The sequence below is a fragment of the Psittacula echo genome (genome assembly GCF_963264785.1).
Source record: "Psittacula echo genome assembly, chromosome: 7".
NCBI lineage: Eukaryota > Metazoa > Chordata > Aves > Psittaciformes > Psittacidae > Psittacula > Psittacula echo.
Window position 1 is genome coordinate 23162594 of NC_137740.1, and position 14519 is coordinate 23177112.

General features: G+C 35.8%; 1 protein-coding gene across 4 annotated transcripts in view; it reads right to left on the reverse strand.

Annotated features, from left to right (window-relative positions):
- Positions 1-14519, reverse strand: part of RALGPS2 (Ral GEF with PH domain and SH3 binding motif 2) — a 119630-nt gene that overhangs the window by 12631 nt on the left and 92480 nt on the right. For 3 of the 4 annotated variants that reach the window (XM_080622874.1, XM_080622875.1, XM_080622872.1), the window contains exons 14-17: positions 7917-7971; positions 4268-4345; positions 2643-2748; positions 1821-1913 (exon numbers count right to left, since the gene is read on the reverse strand). In XM_080622874.1, the coding sequence (XP_080479000.1) occupies positions 1821-1913; positions 2643-2748; positions 4268-4345; positions 7917-7971 (332 nt within the window). The remainder of the gene's footprint in view (positions 1-1820; positions 1914-2642; positions 2749-4267; positions 4346-7916; positions 7972-14519) is intronic. The other variant, XM_080622873.1, reaches the window with a different exon arrangement.

The window sequence follows — 14519 nt, forward strand, 5'->3', positions numbered from 1 at the left end:
TCACATCATAACAGGACCATGAAGTCTAACATTACAAAAAAATTTATTTTCCATTTCTCAACGTTTCCAGAAAAAACAAGCAACCAACTGTTAGAGACATAATGCCAGCACAAGTTCCCTCTTGGTTTTTTCTTCTTCATTTGCTTTAATACTTTGTATTTCTGCCCATAATAGTTTACAAGTCTGCTCTTTCCAACTACCTTTACTTTTAATGAGACAGACTCCTTCCATAAAGTTTTCACTGATACCAGAGGCAAATACATCCAAACACATACAGTTCTCTAAAGACACCCAGGAGACAGGATGCTTGGCTAACAGGCCTTTGCTCTGGGCTAGTATTGTCTTAATTTGGAAGGCAAATTGAGTAGGATCAGTTTCGATCTCACCTAAGAAATCAGAGCCAGTAGGGGCTGGACTTCTGAAGAGGATGATGGCAAAGAAACTATGTAAATATTTCTACAAGTAATTAGCTCATTAAACTACTTTGAGTATCAGGATACTGTTTCCTAATAAGCTACTTTCAATAGAAGTGGAAAATACTCTGGGTTTTTGTAGATTAAGACAACATTACACACAAGCTTTCTACACAGAAAATTCAAATATCCAGGAATATACTAGTCAGAAATCTTAGGCTTCAGATCTCTACCCTCTCACCAGAAAAATGTTAAGATAAAAACCAGAATTTTGTAGGGAAAAAAAAAGAAAAAAAAAAGAAAAAAAGAAAAAAGAAAAAAGAAAAAAAGAAAAAAGAAAAAAAAGAAAAAAGAAAAAAAAAAGAAAAAAAGAAAAAAAAAAAAGAAAAAAGAAAAAAAAGAAAAAAGAAAAAAGAAAAAAGAAAAAAAAGAAAAAAGAAAAAAGAAAAAAAGAAAAAAAGAAAAAAGAAAGAAAAAAGAAAAAAAGAAAAAAAGAATAAAGAAAAAAGAAAAAAGAGAAAGAAAAAGAAAAAGGCCATTTACAAGGACTCTAGAAGCATATCTCAGTTTATAAAATTACACAGGCTTTATGCAAAGCATTTTTCAGTGAGCATTGCCATAAATTAATCTGAAACACTGGCCAAGGCAACTCTAAGTAGCGGTTCCGAGTAGTGAATGAATTTGGAAAAAAATCCACGTATCTCAGATTTTACAAACTTTCTTAAAAGAATCTCTGGTGGTATCCCCTTTCATTGTAATTAACCAGCAAAACCAGGAACTACACACACTGTAACATCCCTGGAACATCTACAGAAAATCTTTTTACTATTTCCCCACATAAGCAGAGTCTTCTTAGCTTCTTTCAAATAAAGCTGCAGCAAATACATGGAAAGCCAGCATCATATGATATGCTAGCTTTCTGCTTAACATGAAGTGTTCTGTACTCTGTTGTAGTTCATAGATTACACAGGAAAAAAAAAAAAACAGTCTAATTTTACCACAGATATGAAATCAGTACATGCTTAATGTCATACGTGTGACTTCTCAGTCTTTCCACATCAATGTTTGTTTGGATTTCAAGTAGCAACAAACTGTGGCAAGACTCAGATAATCAAAAGATACAACTTCTATCTTAGAAAAGGAGACAGACCCAATGATATAGTTCCTTCCCTTATAGAACAACAAATTCAAAGAGACACATGGCATATGCAAAGCAGATGTTCTTGGTGTAGCATATAAACCAAACATGGTATTTCCATTAGGGCATATCCATAGGAGGTGACTGATTGGAAGACAAGATAGTGCAGACTAGAATTCATGCAAGTCCTGAACTACTTTCAGTGTTTACATCAGGAAATAACATTTTAATTTTGGCAGATGATACCGGAATATGTCTGGTTTACATACATGTTTTCTCTCTGTAGCCTTCAGAGATTTTGCAGCGTAGTAAAAGAGCTGGGTTCCACACAGTGCTACCCAGTATTTTGTCCAAGATGCTACCTAGAGAGAAAAGAATAAAAACCGAAAGTGCAATAGATGAGTGAAATATTTCATAATATTGAGCTGTAAAATATCAGGCATCATCCTGCAAGAACATGACAGCACTAACTGCCCAGCCAAACTCTCAGCCATGTTTTCAAAACTGCTGTTTCTAGTTGTGTAGGCCTCTGAATGCATTAAAAATCTAGAAAGCAGAAAGAACATGTGCTTTTCTCACTAATCTGAGAAAAGATTTCTGCAACTCACTCTATACTTTCTTTTCTTTTTTTTTTCTTTTTTCTTATACTTTATACCCTTATTGAACGTATCACTGAGTTACAGCACATCTGTCACTTTTTTACTTTGTGTACTGTCATAAAGCACCTCCCATTGTCATGAATATATATTTTTATTTATAATTGATAATCAAGCACTTGTAATGGAAATGCTAAGAGTTACTGTATATTGATAAATTGCTAGGATCCACCTACCATTCAGGAAGACAAAACGTGCTCCTCTCTTTTAGGGTTACCGGTAATTTTAAGAAATTTTATGTAGCATTACACTTCTATTCTACTCCCTTGATTATGGTTATAGCCTTATAAACTGAATAATCCACCACAGAAGCCTAAACCTTGATTAGCAAGGCAGAGATGATCTCAGACACTGGAATTTGTTGCACAGTGGCCATTTTACTGTATTTGTAACTGGGCAAATGAATAAGGTGAGAAAATGAATCAAAAATCTTACTGTAGGTTTTTTGCCTTCTTTCAATAAAGTCTTCCTCCTAAGAACACCTTGAATAGTAACTGCTCCTGGATACAAATGAACAGCCAAATCTTCAGATTCTAGGGAGCTGAAAGGAACATGTGAAGATTTGCGTGAAAAAACATTCTTCCTTAAGTAGTTTTCCAATCATTACCACAAACTAATGCAAGTACCTGCATTTTAATTTAGAAATGACAACTACTTATTGGACTTCATTGTGGAAAAAGACTTTTTCTGTTACAATGAATTGGTGTTGTGGAATTTACACTAACAAGCAAAGTGATCAGAAAAATTAATCAGTGAAGCAGGTAATCCTGAATTAAAAAAAGGAAAACTGAAGACAACTGAAACAGAAGAACAATTAAATTTAAAAAGCAAACATTTAAAGTACATTCATACAGTTGCCATATGTGTTAAAACCTCTCCTTCAGCCCTTGCAAGAAAGATTGAGTATTTTTTTGTTAGGAACACTGGCATCATTAGCACATTGAAATCGAAGAGTAGCTCAAACATGCACAATCTTTAAAATATCTGAAAGCAAGAAGAGTGGGCAGAAGCAGTAATAAAGAGTAGAAACCCAAACCACAGCTTTAAGGTGTTTTAATGCATCTGGTGATCTACTGAACATATACCCTACATAGGATCTAAGAGCAATGGGCCAAAACAAATGCCAGGTACAGCACTGTGAAAATAAACCTGAGCTTTATTAAAATTATGAAGCTGACTGACAAAACATTTTCAATCAAAAGAAAAAAAAATTACAACATGAAATGTCAGTCGGAGCATAGAACTAAACTGCTAAAACCAGCAGCAGCAGCTTTCTAGAAAAGCCAAGAAATTGAGCTGCCTGAAACTCATTTTGAAGTAAGCCAGGATTTGCTGTTTCATTGATCCTAATATTCATGAACATTCACAATAAACTGGAAGTTTAGCAAACATTTTCATTGCAGTACCTACTGAGGATGATGATATGGAGACATTTTTGGACACTGGTATATATGAACATGAGTTTAATTCAGTGAGAGACAATGCTGGCTTCTTAACATGAAAAATGTTTCATAGTTAACGGTCATCTCTTTCCCAACTACAGTGCCACATAACTGGAGACAGAATTTGTATTTTAACTAACCAGAATAATCAGTTACATTATTTTATCAGCTTGCGATTAATGCAATATATAACAAATCTCTGATTTCAGGGAAGAGGGGAAAAGAAATTCAATACAGAACTGCCAGCAAAGAAAACATCTTGAACGCCATCCATTAGCACAAGAATCAGCTTTGTCGTCCATGTCAGAACTACCAACACTGCGATGCAGTGGCATGCAGTTAGAAAGCTACCTCTGGTAAAACATCTTTAAGCGTTGATATAAAGATCCAATGGTTCAGAATTTGGATTTGCAGACTGGAATGAACAAAAGCCCATATGGTGATATAGATTAAGTCACAGAAGAGAAAAGTTTCAAGTCTGAAGAAGGTCCCTACCTTTATTTTGACATGTAAGTTAGAAACATAACATCAAAAAACACCCACTTAATTATTAAACCAAACCAAATCACCAACACCAGAGGGAAAGTTTGACACCTCTGTCTGCAGTGGAGATTGTACCTGCTGGCCTTCATGTGGCCTCGATAGCCATTTCGTGACACTCTTGTCCCCGGACCGAGAGAATGGTACAACCTCTTCCTGTTGGATTCCATTATAAATTGTACGTATTACATATACTTTCATTCACACAAACAGCACGACTGCTAAAACAGCATAGTATTTTTGTGTGTGCACATCACAAAGCCACTTCATCCATTTAAGAAACAGGATAATTTTATTTAGAAAAATGCATGCAGAGGCAGATACTATGTTGGTTTTTTATTTCATCAGATGTTCTCTTTGTCAGAACTCGTAATATTGAACTGTTACTGGCAGAGAGAATTTTGAAAGCAAAATCTGTATCTAGTTTGTAGAGATTAACTCAATGTAAAGTAACCATTCTGACTTTGGATGTCGCTACAAAAAAAATAATGGTTTCAACTTCTATTAGTATGCACAAACACAAGATGTTGGGCTGAAAGGAATCAAAAGCACTGTCAAAATATGCCTGTTTAAAATACTGTTGCATTAAGTAACACTGAAATAAGCTAAGCAATATTTCAGTTCTCCAATTCATATAAGCTTTAAACTTTACCTGTAAGATTCACCTTTTCATCCTTATCCTGATCTACACTGTTATCCCTAGCCAAGAATTGTATTCTAGACCTGCATTTTGAATTCTGCTTCACTTTACTGAATCCTATTATTTGGGATCAGATCCCTTTGACAACTGAGTTTAATTTAAGTTAACAGAAGCACAAGCACTTTGTCCTGATCTATTTATTCTGTTTTTCCAGTTGCTTATATTATGTGGAAGACTTAAAATCAGCTCTAAATCTGCAGAAGCAGGCACGTTAAGTACAAGTTAAGGCAGTTATGTACAAGCCTAAGACAATTTTGCAGGCAAAATCTCCTACATAGTATAAATCTAACAATCTGTCACCTGTAAGAGAGGCTTTGCATTAGTTGGAAATAGGGCAGTATTTCTCAGAATGGGAAACCTAAACAAGCAGAATTTTCATGTTTCAGTCTGAACTCAGAATAGCATACAGCAGACCAAACAGCCTTAAAGAAGGGATACAGTAAAGGTCAGTAGCATTAAACAAGAATGAGGGGTATTTCTGTTTGGTTTTGTCATTTTTTTAATTTTTTTTTTTTTTTTTTAAACCAGCTCAAACTATTGCCTTTGTTGCAGGAAGAATTATCTAAAAGATACTAATGAATTATGATCTTCTAATCTAGCCCAGAATTTGCCATCATTTGTTTTTCAACATAACTGTACCTTCAAATTGATCAATATTTTTAAGAATACATTCAAGATGTAGACTAATAAAACAGTAATTCAGTTGAAGGAAAAAAGGTAGTATGAGCTGTATTTGTGTGCACATATATATTTCTTATCTTTAAGGTTTTTTTGGGTTTTTGTTTGTTTGTTTGTTTGCATAACAAGAAGGCTATCACTCTTGCATTCATGCTATTTCAAGGAAATCTATTCAGGGACACACAGGATGACAACCAGTGAAACCGAAGTGCCACTTAGTATACTGCCCTTAACACGATATAACTGTCAAGACTTGGAATTAAAAGTTCTTTAAGTAACTTTGATTAGCCTAAGGGGACACGCCAATGCTGAAAACTCTCAAGTTTCAAACTAAGTTTCTGTTGCACTTAAAGAATCAGTGACCCTGCTTCTCACCCCTTCTGCGCTTCCCAGTTACAAACAACAAGAGGGCCAGGAAAAATCAAGAATATTTGTTACAATTCCTTCTGTTACATGGGGAATTTGCATGTGCAGTATCTTATTTCTTTCTCTTAAGTCCTCCTACCCAAAGATGCTGTTCCTAAATCACTGGGAAATATTGAATTCCCACTGACACTGCAAAGGAAGTAGTCATTAGTAACACTAGATGTATTCCAATTTTGCCAGTACCTGTTCATTCCAGATAACGAATGCTTTTCTCTCACTTAGACTCTTTTACAACAATGGAAATCCACTGTATAAATCAAGACTAGACACCCTCTTGAGTTAACTTGAATTTTAACATTTGCATGTCAGTGTATTAACTATTAAATTCCAAAATGTGCTTCATCAAGGAACAGACACAAGGTTGCTGTGTCTAGGAATTTCACACATGATGTTCTGAATGTCTGTGAGGAACCCAAACCCTTTTCCTGGAAGCAGGCAAGAAAACTCACCTTGAAAAACACACAACTTCAAACTGAGTTCTCAAAGAGATCTCTCAGAAGAAAGTACTGAAGATTAAGTGGGATTTGGAGGAGGAATCTTCTGACATAATTGTCTGAGATAGAGCAAACCTTTTAACTAGAGAGAGTCTGGGCCACCCAGTTCTCATTAGGACAAGGATGAAAACCTCTGCTTTGTCTCAGAAGTCCACTCAAAAAATTCTGGAGCTGAAGCCTAAGGCTTACTGAGATTTTTAAGTTTCTTACGCTACTGAGGTAAAAGTACTTCAATTCACCATTTTGTCTAAGGTTTTTCCACATAACTTTTCAGCTTTGAGAAATGATTGAACTTGATTAATTCCATAAGGCAGCAGGGAAGGAAAAGGCAAGAAAACCTTCTGAATGCTGCAGGTTGCATCACAGAAGTTAGAAATTTTCTTTCTGATCCAATTTTCTTTCTATGCCCATATGGAATGTTCTTATTGCTTACCTAGCGGAATCATAAGGGCATTCTTCATGTATGTAATTATATTTATGTCATGAAATATCAAAGAGTGCACCTCTGGCACAGAGAGATTTTCAAAGATTTTATCCCAAAAAGTAACACAGAACTTCAACTGCTTCAATGAATTCAAGCAGAATATAAGCTTTGTGGTAAGAGTTCCCAACCATATAGAGAATGTTCTTTGACAAAAAATTTCTACAAAATATGTCATCAAAGCACAGTAGAAAAAATTCATCCATGGCAACTCTGAAGCTGATGGATTACCTGAAATTGAATTATACAGGGAAACTATGCACTGTATTGTGCATCTTAACTCAGCTGTGGGAAGATGAAATTTCCAACTGTTACTATATAAAACTACAGCTGTTAGCCTTTTTCCACATTCTCAAATTCAACATGGGAAAGGATTGAAGCAGTCAGTGTCACCTTAGCATTTGCAGGTATTGGATAAGGAGCAAAATGTTAATTCTAGACCACAAAACCAGACAAGGTTTTAATGCAAGGGGCATTTTTGTGTATTCCCATGTAACACAAGGGCAAGTAACAATGAAGTGAAGAGCAGGTGAGAGAGAGAAAACAGGTGACAGCATCAATGACAAGAACAGAGGGACAAAGAACAGATGAAGTAAACTTGGGGAAAATGAAAATGAAATAGGTCATATGAATAATACACAAGATACACAAATATATAAAACCAGAAAAATCATTTGGGAGTTAATGGTACTCTGGTTGAGCTTTTTAGAAGAATTTATGCAATGAGTAAGCACTCAATTAGACAAAATCCCTATTAACTACTAGTGAGCAAAAGGTACATGTCTACTGCTTTACCAGATCCAGTGACGTTACTACAGTTATTAATATTCTTACATATAGAAAATCTCTAGATCACTAAAATAAAGCATCATTTTCAGGACTGAGCGAAAGATTGTAAGTAAGGTCTAACTAGAGAAATGCAGGATTTCTTTCAGCAGTTTTTCTTACCTTTCAAACGCAGGCCAGGAGGTCTCTTCACTGAGTTCAGAACCATCACTACTACCTTGAAAAAGATAAGAATGAATGATAGTTTATTTCAACATCTACGATCCATCTATTTCACTTATGTCTGTTTCTACTCATTTTATTTAAGATCAAATTTATAAAAAACACTTCACTAAAATAGTTCAATGAAAATATTCTGTGAGTTGCTTCAGGAATTTCACATAAACTGAGGTAGTGATTTGAAGGGACAGGTGCACATTAGGATGTTGAAGAAAAGGAGTGCTAATAAATGGGAAAGGCACTTTTAAAATTTAAAGAACATCCTAAATGCACATTTGACTGATTAATACAAAAAGCATTTAAAAAGAAAGGCCACATATTTTAATAATTCTTTAGGAAGACAAATATTGTCATGACGGAAGTGCAAATTCATAGTAATGCAAACTCATTGCTGACTCTTCAATACATTAGAAGGCTTTCCTGATTTAGAAGCTCTGAACAATTTTTTAAAGCCCTCTCCCACTTACTATATCAGATCACGACAGTGTTTTTTCCTTCTGTGCTTCACAAAGTAATTCAGTGTTTCTGCAAGTATTTTTTATTTTAAAAAAGTGGACGAAACCCACAAAATCCAAGTATCTGATGTAGCCACTCACGGCAGGCCCATAAATAACATGCTAACTTTGCAAGTATAATAAATTCTAACAGCCTGAAAATTAGTATTTAAATACAGACACAAGGCAGCTATCTGTAAGTGTTCTTACTCCACTGACTGTATAAATTTATCAGCAGCCATTCTAGCGCAACAAGGCAGGTGAGTAAAAACTGACTATAAAAATAATCACAAGTTCTGTTCAGCGCAGTTTACATCTGACCAGCAACACGGTCTCTTCAAACAATTAAGATCATTTGGGAACAAAAAGAGAGAATCATGTGAGAGAATCCAGGCACAACTTTAAGCAGGTATTTTGGTTAAGACCTCTGAGCTGACTGGTTTTGAGGAAGATTGATTGAAAGAGTATTTTATACTATGATACTTTTAAGAGGTGGAATGACAATTAGGAAGGTAAGTTCCAAGTATGATGATTTCTTAAGAAAGAGAATCCAGCACCCTGGTCTGTTGCAAAGACATGAATGAGTTTCTTGAGCCATCTGAACACCAAGGAGTAGAAATGAGAGAATGGCATGATCAGGAAGTAACTGATCCTACTATCTCGTGCACTTGCATCAAACTACGGCACAGACTGCATTATTCTAAACAAATGTAGTACTCCAGTACAGCATGGCCTTGACTGTTTGTAACAAGGCCTGATCCACACCTGCTGAAATGGAGAGGCGCTCCTGTTTGTTTCTACACTGTCTTGGTTGTTTCTGTACTGTACTTGCCTACTGTCATAGTTTAACCCCAGTTGGCAACTACGCACCACATAGCCACTCGCTTACTTCCCCAAACAAGAGTAAAAGCGAAAAGACTCCTGGGTAGAGATAAAGACAGTTTAATAGGTAAAGCAAAAGCCATGTGTGCAAGTGAAACAAGGAATTCATTCACTACTTCCCTTCAGCAGGCAGGTGTTCAGCCATCCCCAGGAAAGCAGGTTACATCACATACAATGGTTAGTTGGGAAGACAAACACTCTCACTCTGAACATCCCCCACTTTTCTCTTTCTTCCCCCAGTTTTATACTGAGCATAGCATCATATGGTATGGAATACCCCTTGGGTCAGTTGGGGTCAGCTGTCCCAGCTGTGTTCCCTCCCAAGTCCTTGAGCACCCTCCAGCCAACTCACTGGTGGGGTTGTGTGAGAAGCAGAAAAGGCCTTGACTCTACATAAGCACTACTCAGCAACGCTAAAACATCCCTGAATTCTCCACGCTGCTCTCAGCACAAATCGAAAACATAACCCCATACTAGCTACTATTAAGAAAAGTAACTCTATCCTAGGGAAAACCAGCACAACTACTCCTGTATTTTGTAATAATTCAGGCTCAAAGGGACCTTGAGAGGTCATCTGATCCAACATTCTGGTGCAAAAAAACCTATATATTGATCATATCGCTGAGGGCCTCATCTAGTGATGTTCTTCAGGGAGGCAGAGTCTACAGTTTCTCTGAGTAACCTGTTACCGAGTTTCACAACCTGGTTGTAAAAAAAGTTTTCCTTACAGGTAATGAAATTTTCCTTGTTGATACTTGAAGCAGTCAGTCCTGCAAAATGATGCAATAATTCCTGTTTCCCTAGTCATCCAGCCAATGCTGAAGTTATTAGGGACACTTAGAATCTTCTTTATTTCCTTAACACTGCATAGACTTAGTTTTATATTAACAGGGATACAACACTGTACAAAGTACTCTAAATCAGAAGATTTAAAAGCCTGTGTTCCTTTCTAAAATTGCAAAACGATCTAGAGCAAAAGTGCTGACACCATCTCCTTGTTAGAATATCAGTATACTTATAAAAGTTCAACTAATTTGGGGGATTCATAACAAAAAGTTTAATTTAAAAAGTTTAATATATACAGAATTTGCCAATTATACTTTAGAAAACAATGTTAATTTGGAAAAAAGTGGGCCAAACATCAGTTATTGATTTAATACTTACGTTGATGCCTACACAGGTTTTAAAAAATTGTAATACAAACCTAGAAAATGTTAAATTTTAGTGTTTGACTAGTCTTCTAACATCTATATAGACCACCTTTAACAGGAGATTTTAGATTCTAAAAAACTCAAGAGGAATTTTTTCCACAACAAAAGTTCTCATACTAAAAAAAATCCCTTTCCCAAAAAGAATATACATTACATCCCTCCCTTCAAAACCAGAGGTGAAAAGAGCTGTTTTGAACTTCGTAAAAGTTAGATGTCTAGCCAAATTCTGTTTAAACATTAAGTGCACTATTTGACTATCATTTCATCTGGAAATATTTCATTCATTTAGTGCTTTAAAAATATATCACCTTCTTAAATTCTTCTCAAGTATGTACTCAATATTTGAGTTTTTCCAACAACCTCAAGTTGGTCTTCAAGTTAAACTTTCTAACAAATCCTATGTAGCATAAGTCCCTTCTATTAAATAATGTTCTACACAAATTTTGGCCTTATGTAAAAAGCCATGTGACAAACCACTATGTTGCTACTTTTCTCTATTGCTAATAAAATTTTAGATTTCTTGTTCAGGATTTTAAAAACTGTATCAGTGTTGTGCTTATTACTTAACATGAAGGCTTTTTCCTACCTTAGGAATAACAAAAATGATGATGTCTGAGAAGTTTCAGGATTGTTTACACAGAGCCCTAGTACCGCAGCTGAATACAGACACAAATTTTCTGTTTGCACTGTAGATGCATATAAATGTATCTATGCTACAGCCACACAAACAGCATGCTACTAGGTTCCTAGTTATGTGATAGGGAATGCCTATACCATTACATACCCCTAGTCATGGTATCCATGCATTGCTGAAAGTCTGAGGATGCTGAACATTTAACACAGGCTTCCTTTATCCAGAAGTTGGTCCCCAAAGTTAAACAGGTGTTAATATAAACAAACCAACCCAAAGAGTTTAAAAAGTATTCAGACTAAAAATTCTTTCCCCCTTCTCAAATCTGCAACTGACACTCTCTTGGCTCCAGTTACACAGCATTTCCAGACCACTAGCAACTATAGCTGGTGACTGACCTGGTAAAGCTTGAAATTTAAATGTGTAATCACAAAAAATTGGCCAAGAGACCTGAACATGAATTGCCATAGCACAATATAGCCAAGCTAACATCACAGAGATGGACTCCATGACCTAAAAGTTAAGTTCTGCCTTGTTGAGTCTATGACCATACCAAAAATCCCCATTATATTCTGTTAGTTAGTTACCATTTAGCTATTACAGTAAAGTTTAAATAGCTCAACTTTGGCTTGCTAGTTAACTAAGAATGGTGTGAAGACCTGCAAACGACCCAAGCAAGATAATGTTAGAGGATCAACACAAACTTTTAATACCATCACTGATAACGAGTTTCATTGTGAAAAACAAACAAGAGCAAATAACCAAATGGATAAAGATGGGGCAGAAACAGAGGGTTGCTCCAACTACTTTAATTGCAAAACACTCAGAGCACATGCTTTGGACCAAACAACACTAATAAGGATTGGGGAAGCAATAGGGTGCTAGAACTGTATATCCCTCTTCTTCTCTCAAATCCAAGCACTTACACGTGCAGTTTTAACCTAAAGTATTATTCAGCTTTTATATTTACCCTATCACTAATAGGGCAGTAGTACACAATAGCAAAGCAGGGTATCCGCATTCAGGCCAAGAGGCAGATATCTATATACTCATTTAAATGGAACGTAAAACCCTCAAACACATTTCTTCTGCCTGAAACCCTACCCAAACTTTGCTCTTCTGACACAGACTGTTGATGAATCAGTCCTAAACACCTTAACAGTACACTACAGGGTAAGGAATCAAACAAACATTGGCTGTGTAGAGCTCTTCCTTACTGAATAGGCTGCCAAAAACCTGAAAGTAAACGCAAATAGTGTATACCTACACCTATATTCTCTTTATTTAAAGAGGAATATGATCCCTTGTAGAATTCAAGTACTTCAAGATGGTGACTTAATAGAGGAATTCATTAAAATGCTGATATTCTTGTATGCATTTTATGCCAGCTTAGGTTTGAAAATGTTTGTACAAAGGCACTTTCTTACATTAACTCACACCAATTTAAAATACCTTTCTTTGACTCTGTAGAATTTCTTTGATTGCATTAGAATAAAGACTGAAGTTATTCTTAAGTGGTTGGAACACACAAATGAAAGCAAATGCTCAAGAGCCTTAGTTTCTCCAGAGCTTTCATCCATATCATTGTAGATTAGGAAAAATAAGTGGTAGACAAGAAATAGTTTGAGTAAGAAAACACTTCAAAGTTAGAACACCCTTTAAAAAAACCCCAACACCTTCTAAACAAAATTAATTTCCAACCCATATATTAGGTGCTGTAAGAGAAAAGTCACACAGAAGCAAGATATGAAAAGAGGGGTCTATTTTACATTGTCCCTTTACCTCTACAGCTTTATTTGGACGAGTAGTCATTGTAAACAAATTCACATTCAGAAAAGAAATTCAGTAACGCAGCTAAACCAAATTGTTAGAAATGGTGGAAATACAAAACTTCTGAGAAAATTAATTGAGCTGAACATTGCTGCAAATATACATGACAGTACACTTAAACAAGAACACTTAAAAAAATGTATGAAGAAACAGAGGGCATTAGAAAAACGTATTCTGAAGAAAAATGTGAATAAAAGAAAGTTTAAAACTATTTCTGAGTGGAACCATGATCTAGTAAAAGCATCTTTATTTATCCTACTTTTAGGCGAGAAGGTGACAGCAGACTAATACATCCAGAAGAATGCAGGTGTAGGTGGTTCCCTCAACCCAGCCAAGAGCAATGTTAAGACCTCAGAAGGGCAAGCTTGCTTTTTTGAAAGAGTGTATATAGTGACCTCACCAAAATGGAGGGATCACAAAACAGAACTATCTTGTAGGTTTAAGCCTTATAGCAAGTAGGGGGGGTTCTCCATGAATTTTCACTGCAAAGTAAAAGCATCCATCCCAATTTACTAAAAGCAGGTATTCTGGATTGTCTGCACAAAACCAGATATATCTTCAGCAGTATTCATCTGTATGTATTTTCATGTGTTATTTGTCAAAAGTCTCTTCTGAGACAAAATAAAGTGGGAATTTAAGATCCAAGTCATATAACCTCTTTTTAGCTACCCACCTAAGAATGAGATGAATCATATTTTTGAAGATATCAAAATCTCTATGGGATTATAAAGAGCTCAAGTACAGCTGTCTAAATTATGGAAATCTAGAACTTAGAAGAGACTATTTCCTCCTATTACATTCTTGAATTAGAGAACATTTCCTATCTGATATTGTATATACAACTGGTCAAGTGTTTCTTCCCTCGAATTAGGATAGCTTTGGCATTGCTGGCAGATTTCTCACTTTTGTTTAGATAACAAGCACCTATGTTATAAGGTAAAATGGCAACAGAACCAGGTATACATCGTCCTCCCTCTAGCAAAATAAATGACCATCTGTTGAACACCTTCTCATTGTTCTAGGAACAAGAACTGTTCTGACTCAAGCACAGAAAATTAATATAACAGGGACAATATATTTATTTTGAGTTCTATGTTCTTGCAGCACGTGCTGGATGCACACAATCAGGCTCCAGACCCTGAAATTAAGAAAATAATCTGATACAGATCTCTGATCATGGCTGCCATGTTACAGATTGGCCTGTTTTCAGGAAATCCCATACCTGGCTCACTTTCGGCACTGCTGCTGCTGTAGGAATCAATCATCATAAAGAAAAACACACACTTAGCATATCCTTCACATCTTAAAGATTAATTACACAGGTGTAAAAAATTTGCATGCTGTGCACCATTCCCAGTATGAATCACCAGTCTTTCCCAGAATAAAATCAAAATTGTCCATCATCACTTGAATTTAGAGACACAGAACAAAACTTCATCCAGCCATGAATCTCAAACCTAAGCTCTGACTGATCTCCATCACAGACTGAAAGCTTCTA